Here is an 8810-nt window from a genome sequence, read left to right on the forward strand (position 1 = left end):
CTTTTATTTTGGAGTGACGACATGACGTCATAAGACCGAGCCGCGATCCTGCATCTGCTGTGATTCTGCTGAAGAAAGGTTTGTTTTATGAATTTAAGCTGTTTTAATCGACAGAAACAGTTCATTGACTTATAGTTGTGTGTTTTGTTTTAAACAAGCGATGTGAAATGAGTTTATTTACTATCTAATGTAACATTGTGATTCTTTATTTCTGGCGAGTAATGTTTGAAAAACTGAACTTTTCAACTCCGAGTCAATTGAATCAAACACTTTGAGAAATGATTCAGTGAATCACGACTCGTGCTGCTCAAACAGTGAACATGAATGAGAACAACAAACACTAACAAACTAATCATGTTTTCATCATTCATACATGCCTAAATATGAAGTTTATTTGCAGTGTTAGTTTTTAGAGATTTTTTTGTCTAACCGGTTCAGTAGGCCTAGGCCATTAACTCTAATTCTAATTCTAAACTCTAATTACTCTCTTCATAAAGATGGCGTTTATTAAAGATGAGACTGAAGACATAAAGATTGAGTATATTAAAGAGGAAGAGACTGAAGACATAAAGATGGTGATTATTAAAGCGGAGACTGAAGACATGAAGATTGAATTTAATAAAGAGGAGTTTGAAGAAATAAAGATTGAAGAAACATTCAGTGTGAAACATGAAGATACTGAGGAACAAACAGGTTGGTTTTATTCTCACAGCTGAATTTGATCATTACTAAAATGTCCAGCTCTACAGAAATAGAGAATATACAGAAGTGTAATTTTACAGAGAAGTATCTTAATTCACTCAGTCGGTTCATTCACTTCTTCAAGTGCACTTACTGTAGAGCTAGAGTTAGGGTTTGGCTACTTGTAAGTAAGGATTATTAACTCATTACGATAGTGACTAAATGTAGTAATGTGTAACTACATCACTTTAAAATTCAGTGTTTCCATTAAATGTGATCCTTCACCACAAAACCAGTCATAAGTCGCACGGGTATATTTGGGGGGCACCACTACTATTTTATTTATGAAAAAAATAATATCTAAACTTTTAGCCAAAACGAATTCATTTAACGCTAAACTGAAACAGAAACCGGCGTTATAACCTATAATTTGGCACAAACCCAACTGTTTCCATATTCACGATTTGGAGGCTAAACTATATTATTTAAATACTTTTATTATACACATACTACTATAACTTTTTATATATTTGGTTGAAAATGCAAAAAAAAAAAAAAAAAAAAAAAATCATCCACATATCTTTTCCAGATGACAATATTATCTCTAAAAGGGTTATTATTCCAAATGTATCTCTCATACAATAAACAAAGAATTTTCTGCCGTCTCGGTTTCCTTTCTGTGAACTTCTCAGAAATTAACCGAAACTCATATGGCCTAGTCTATTGTCACATTTTTCCCCTTTTTGTTAATATGTTAATTATAAATAAATTTTGCGCCTAGACATAAGCTGTTATATTTTTATATAGCCTAATGTTATATCTTTTTTTTTTTGTTCACAGAAGTACAGCAGGAGCGTGATGATAATGAACCCTCATGTTCTGTTGTTTATTTTGCTATTTGTTCTTGTAGGCTAAAACTAAACCCTGGGATTTTTTAATGATTCACAGACACTTATCATTTCTAGTTTTCTTTAATTCTAATTTAATATAATCTTGTCAATTAATGACAAGATGATCGCAACTCTTACAACGTGATTAATATTCATGAACCAAGCAGCTCATCAATCTTTAGTGTGTTGTCATTAGTGGTAGAATTAGTAGTATTATCTTCTTTTAATAATAATTACCATTATCTATTTTTTTTACAGAAACACTGAATGACAAACAATTTCTTAAGCACCACCACCAGCTCTGCTTAGTTAAAATGACAAATATGCGTTCATGGTTACCAAGTTTTAGTTCTCGTTAGTTAAGTTCTATTATTAAATAATGCTTGATTATCATGATATTATAGAATGCTTGATTGACTGATGTTAAGAGCTTTGCCATTTCACAAAGATAAGCTAATTTGGTGCAATCATATATAATTTTTTGTTCCGGCTTTATTCCATGCTGTCGTCTCCGCTGGTTTCAAAATATGTCTCTATTTTCTGCTCGTCCAGCGCTTTGCAACAACACAACCTTGTTTCTGCAGTGACTTTAGTGACGTTTGTTTGACGTGGCGTGAGAAAGTCAAAAACCACGCAAAATCTGATCAGAGCAATCAGAAATAATTTTTTTAAATAGGATTTCAAACCACATATGTATGTAGCTGGAAAGGGATTTGTATAAATCACATTTCATGTTGAGGTTGTATGTTTGGTCATGGGAGGTGATCAATTGTTGTTCATGGTTATCGTGCCACCAGCTGGCAGCAGTAAGTGTGGCACATAGTCAAGCCTTTAAAATAATCGTTTTATAGTCACAGTATTTTCTGGAACATAAGTGCATCTATAAATCAGCTCCATAGCAGATTCCAAGCAATCCGAGCAAAGAGCTCAGAGAGGTACATTTAAAGTAGCCAGACAGATTCTAGCCTTTAAAATGGTCCTTTTATAGATACAGTGTTTTCTGGAACATAAGAAAACATTGGTGCCATCACTCTTTAATTTGTACATGCTTCTTCTTGGCAACATAATTAGAAAATACAAAATTTATTTTAATTTATATGCTGATGATTCTCAGTTGTACCTTCCATTGAAAACTAGAGATTCTCTGCAGCCTCTCATGGACTGTCTTGAGGATATTAAATGCTGGATGGTAAATAATTTCCTCCAGCTTAACAATGAGAAAACTGAGGTGATTATTTTTGGACCCTCCAAAAACAGAAATTCTAAAGCAGTGGTTCTCAACTCCAGTCCTCGGGACCCACTGCTCTGCACATTTTGTATGTCTCTCTTATATGACACACTCAATTCAGTTCATGCAGACTCTCCTAATGAGCTGATGATCTAAATCAGGTGTGTTAAATAAGGGATACATACAAAATGTGCAGAGCAGTGGGTCCCGAGGACTGGAGTTGAGAAACACTGTTCTAAAGCCAATTACTTAGACAATCTTACTCCATATATTACGTCACATGCAAAAAATGTTGGTGTTATCTTTGACTCTGAGCTTTGTCTTGAAAAACAAATTAGCTCAGTTGTTAAAAACAGCTTCTATCAACTTAAATCAACACTTTCCTTTCAAGATTTGGAGAAAGTAATTCATGCATTCATCACATCATGGCTGGACTATTGTAATTCGCTGTACCTTGGTCTTCCTCAATCTTCATTGTCACGTTTGCAGATGGTCCAGATACAGCAGCAGCTAGACTGTTAACTAGTGCAAAAAAACAAGATCATATCACTCCAATTTTAGCTTCTCTTCACTGGCTTCCTGTCCTTTTCAGAATTCAATTTAAAATGTTGCTGATTGTTTTTAAAGTTCTTAATGGACAAGCACCATCCTATATCTCTGATCTTATTTATTTGAACTCAGCTCCTATAGGTCCCTCAGATCTGCCAATAACTTACTTACTATAAGTGCATCTACAAATCAGCTCTGTTGCATATTCCAAGCAATCAAGTGCTTAGAGAGGTACATATAAAGTAGCTAGACAGATTCTGCCAGTGTTGGTTCAGTGTAAACAATGATGTCCTTAAGATGGAGGGAAGTTAGCAAGGGAAGGGCATAAAAATCTGAACTTGAGCGCAGCCCTGGAGTACCTCAACAGGACACTTTGTAGATTTATTTGAAATATCCATCAGTCTCCATAGATGCAGAGTTCAGATCCAACCCTGATCGAACACACCTGCCCCTGAAGATCTTAGTTCACTGCTTCAGGTGTGTTTGATCAGGGTTGAACTCTGCAGGAAATGTAGATCCAAAGCCACTGGAAGGCAAGCCTGCAACCTTTAGCCAAAAAATTGTAACCGCTAACGGTACCCCTGGCAGTACACAGGGAATGAGACCAGAGGCTGTTTTTTGAATGGAAGTCAATGGATGAGAGGCTTCATTATGCTGATTAAACAGCTTTTATGGGGAAATAGCTAATCATTTAATTAATCCACAGCCTGTTTGCTGATCTTCAGCATGTTTTACACTAAACAATTCCTTTGTTGGGAATTATTTGTAGATTTTAGCTTGATAAAAATGTTTTTTTTTTAAGAGAAGCCAAACTAGGGAATGTTGCGACTGACGTCACTGCCATTACATGATACGCTGAGAGGTGCCGCACGTGATTAAGTTAGCGTTACGCTTTCTCCAATGGTAAGAGATGCAGATCCTCTCATCTCCCTATAATATACAATCTCTGGCAGATCTCCAGAAACAGGTTGTCAAGTGTTTCATTTCTATTCAAATGCGCTCCGTCTGTTTGATGTACATGTTCATACTGGTATTTGTTCACTGCAGTCTGTGAAGTTTAATGGAGCCTGTTGTCAGAAAATGCACATTTGCATGATTTTATAACATTTACAGGTAAGAGTATAACCATAAAATGTAAGTTTTATGCTGAGGAAAACACATCTCATAAGCATTCATTCTTTCCGTCTAACGTCACTAGTGTGATCTTTCTGTACCGGGCCCTGGCCCGCTTGAAAAGTCACGGTTGGATTAGGCTTGAGCGCAGTACGGTTATAGTAAGGTCGCTAACCATGCCGGAGTACAGAATGGCTACTACTATTGTTTGTGCTATGTCTGACATCATTACAACAACAAATATCTTCTAGTACTTATTGAATAGTAAAACACTTTTCAATTAATTTAATTAATTCAAGTATATTTAGGTTTATATTGTGTCTGGTTCTCACCTTAGTTTGCAAATTCCTTCCATCAATGTCAGCTCTCTTCTAACAGGCTGGTGATCTTAACCAGATGTGAAAAATAAAGCATACATACAAAATGTGCAGTGGTGGGTCCCTTTGGACCAGGTTTGAAAACCACTGGTGTATTGAGTATAAGGTCTATAGATGGGATGGGCAACTCTGGTCCTGGAGGGACACTATTCTGCAGAGTTTAGCTCCATCCCTGATCCTCCACTGGATGAGGCAATATCACTTTCGTTTCTATTTCAGATATCTCTTTTATAGATGTCATCAATGCTTTGCCTTTCAAGATGTAATTACCGAAATCAAAACAGTCCACAAACTATAAATCCTCACGAAAACTTAAGTCAAGCCAGCTCGCGCGTCAACAGGAGATCAGCCTCCTTACCTTAAAGTGTCAAATTTCTCGGTTTCTGAATGGACGGTTTGGCTTGATTGACAAACGCTAATGTTCGGGCATGATTTATATACCATCAACCTGTCCTAAAATGTTAGCACGCTTTGATCGATGGTTTGGAGATCATGTATTTCTCCGTTCGAGAGCGCATTTCCTGTTCACATCCGCGACAAAACAGCTGATTATTTACGAACGGAAGCTCACAGAAACGTGAAAATGGTCTCATTTGAAAGAAAATATCCTAAGCTAAAAGATGATATAGTGTGACTAATTGAAGCAGCCCTTATCAAAAGTGCGGGGGTCGATTTCTGTCTTTTCAAAACTGTGGGGGTCCTGACCCCCCTGTCCCCCGTGCCAACGGCGCCCCTGAAGCCAAAGAAGAAGCAGCTTGTCATGTACATTGTCAGAGAAGCTTACAAATAGAGGCGGCAGAGAAGCAGCCTTGGTAACCGCAAACCAGCAAACCAATCATAGCGCTTGTGGTCCGCATAGAATAGATGCATAACATTTTCGAAGAGGTGCACGTCAGGCTACATTGTAAGCTACGTGTGGCACTCACGGCCTACGGCATACACATGATGCAGAAGTATAAATCAGCCTCAAGTCTTCAGGAATGCTTGAAAATTACAGGCAGGTGTATTTGATTAGGGATGAAACTTAACTCTGCAAAACAGTGGTCCTCCAGTACCAAAGCTGCCCATCCCTGATCCATAAGATTGGATAGGGTATAGATCATACATGTTGTTGATTTTGATGTATTAAATGTCTGAATTGTTTTATGTCTATTTTTGCTCTAGACCTAATGGCACTGAAAGAGGTGAGTTTTGAACTTAATGAAAAAGAAGAAGAGAAAAAACATTATAATTTCATGACTGGAGAAAAATCAACACAGGCTAAAAAGTGTTCCTCACAAAAAGGAGCTCAAAAGACTGGAACTAAAAGTAATTTCACCTGCCAACAGTGTGGAAAGAGTTTTGATCGACATAGAAAGCTTCAAGTCCACATGAGAGATCACACTGGAGAAAAGCCTCATACCTGCACTCTGTGTGGGAATGGCTTCACACGGGAACAAAGCCTCAGGGAACACATGAGAATTCATACTGGAGAAAAGCCTCACACCTGCAAAAAATGTGGACAGAGTTTCAGTCAAAAGGGAAGCCTTACAGTCCACATGAGAGTTCACACTGGAGAGAAACCTTTAACCTGCCAACAGTGTGGAAAGGGATTCAGTGACAAAAAAAACCTTACAGCCCACATGACAATTCACACTGGAGAGAAAGCTTACACCTGTCAAAAGTGTGGACAGAGTTTCAGTCGAAAAGAAGGCCTTACAGTCCACATGAGTAACCACACTGGAGAAAAGCCTCACATCTGTCAAGAGTGTGGAAAAAGTTTCAGTGGAAAAGGAAAACTTGAAATCCACATGAGAATTCACACTGGAGAGAAACCTTTCACCTGTCAAGAGTGTGGAAAGAGTTTCATTCAAAAAGGACATCTTACAGCCCACATGAGAATTCACACTGGAGAAAAGCCTCATACCTGCCAACAGTGTGGAAAGAGTTTCATTCGAAAGGAAGGACTTATAGCTCACATAAGCACTCACACTGGAGAAAAGCCTTACACCTGCAGTCTGTGCGGGAATGGTTTCACACGGGAACAACGCCTTAGGGAACACATGAGAGTTCACACTGGAGAGAAACCTTTTAAATGTGTTCAGTGTGGAAAGAGTTTCACACATAAAGTGAGCCTTTATTACCACATGAATATTCACGCTGGAGAGAAGCCATTCACATGTGATCAGTCTGGAAATAGTTTCAGATTTAAAGGTAACCTTAAGGGCCACATAAGCACTCACACTGGAGAAAAGCCTTACACCTGCACTCTGTGTGGGAATGGCTTCACACGCAAACAACGCCTTAGGGAACACATGAGAGTTCACACTGGAGAGAGCCTTATTCACCTGCCAACAGTGTGGAAAGAGTTTCAGTCAAAAACGACACCTTATAGACCACATGAGAACTCACACTGGAGAAAAGCCTCATACCTGCCAACAGTGTGGAAAGAGTTTCACATTTAAAGGAAACCTTAAAGTCCACATGAGAACTCACACTGGAGAAAAGCCTCATACCTGCCAACAGTGTGGAAAGAGTTTCAGTAAGAAAGGAAACCTTACAGACCACATGAGAATTCACACTGGAGAAAAGCCTTATACCTGCCAACAGTGTGGAAAGAGTTTCAGTCATAAAGGAAACCTTATAGTACACATGAGTGTTCACACTGGAGAAAAGCCTTAAGCCTCGTTTACACTGCATGCGGCTACTAAAGCCGATACGGCTTTACTCTAGTCTAGTTTAAACCAGCCGTGCCGTGGTGCATTTCAGAAGCATCCCAGCCTATTTTTGATGGATGCCGCGTCCAAGACGCACAGATAAAATACAAAATAAAGTCAAAATAATCACCGAGTTAACTCCTGCTCTTATTTCACATCACTAGGAGGCCAGAAACTGAAGACTAGAGATTCAAAGTTGAAATACTTGACATTTGTTTGTTCTTGTCATCCATAACTGGACTTTTTTAGTGTATTAACTTTGTCTGTAGGCTACAGCAAAATAAAGTATGGCATATCAATAAACACAATCAAATATACAAATATAACCATTTAGCCATTAAATAAATGAAAAAGCCTTAGGGGACACATGAATATTCACACTGGAGAGAGGCCTTTTACATGTGTGGAAAGAGTTTCAGATTTAAAGATAACCTTAAGGTCCACATGAAAATTCACTCAAAAGAAAAACTCTTTTAGAAGTCACTGTGGAAAGAGCAGAGGTGTAACGAGTACCTGAAAACCATACTTGAGTAAAAGTACAGATACCTTACAGCACAAATTATTCCATTACAAGTTTCAAGTCACCAATTCTAATACATCTTGAGTAAAAGTCTTGGAGTATCTGAGACTTTAACAGTGCTTTAACAGTTCTTGTGACGAGCAGGAAGGGCAAAAGCTGTGAGGGAACGAAGCGAGGCCGGTGAGCGAGTGTTAACGTTCTTCACCTGCGAGTCGCACCGGTCTTGAGTCTGTCACGGAGGAGCTCCGGAAGCATAAAAGGAGGAGCGATGACAGTGAAGGACGAGAGAGGACCAGGCCTGGACTTTATTTTATGTTTGGTTATGTTTGTGTGGCCGGCAGACGTCCGTGAGGGTCTATCGGCATTACTTTCGTTTTGTTCTTTGTTTATTTTTGAATAAAGTTTTGTTTAAACATTTGCAGGTTCCCACCTCCTCCTTCCCGTACATACAAACTGTGTTACAGTACTTAATTAACAAATGCAATCCAGCTTATTCTTCAGTTTTTCCACCTTCAATGTCAAGATTTGTAAGTCAAGTCAAGTCAAGTCAAATTTATTTATATAGCGCTTTTACAATTGGTAATTGTTTCAAAGCAGCTTTACATATTAGAAGCACAGAAAAAAGGGAAGTGGTTAGAAATAAGCTGTCCAAACAAGCGTGGTAATATGTAACATATACAAGATGGTGCTACATTAAGCCAATGTCGGCTGACTCCCAGGGGTGGAAAAAACCCCCTAGGAGAAAAACCCAGCGTG

At 38.4% G+C, this 8810-nt stretch overlaps 1 protein-coding gene across 1 annotated transcript; it reads left to right on the top strand.

Moving 5' to 3' along the window:
* The first annotated feature begins 468 nt into the window (after window positions 1-468).
* Window positions 469-8281, top strand: LOC125272012 (gastrula zinc finger protein XlCGF57.1-like). Its single transcript, XM_048196570.1, has 3 exons — window positions 469-693; window positions 6003-7151; window positions 8199-8281. The coding sequence occupies exons 1-3, from the start codon at window positions 498-500 to the stop codon at window positions 8279-8281; spliced, it is 1428 nt and encodes a 475-aa protein (XP_048052527.1). The 5' UTR covers window positions 469-497.
* The last annotated feature ends 529 nt before the right edge of the window (window positions 8282-8810 follow it).

Source organism: Megalobrama amblycephala, linkage group LG1 (genome assembly GCF_018812025.1).
Source record: "Megalobrama amblycephala isolate DHTTF-2021 linkage group LG1, ASM1881202v1, whole genome shotgun sequence".
Taxonomy (NCBI): Eukaryota; Metazoa; Chordata; class Actinopteri; order Cypriniformes; family Xenocyprididae; genus Megalobrama; species Megalobrama amblycephala.

What these genes read in the sequence shown, in the direction of transcription:
- LOC125272012 (XM_048196570.1), top strand. Translation starts at nt 498, where the DNA reads ATGGCGTTTATTAAAGATGAGACTGAAGACATAAAGATTGAGTATATT. An exon ending in AGATACTGAGGAACAAACAG is followed by an intron (nt 694 to 6,002) that starts GTTGGTTTTATT and finishes TTTTTGCTCTAG; the next exon opens with ACCTAATGGCACTGAAAGAG. An exon ending in CATGAGAGTTCACACTGGAG is followed by an intron (nt 7,152 to 8,198) that starts AGAGCCTTATTC and finishes TGTGACGAGCAG; the next exon opens with GAAGGGCAAAAGCTGTGAGG.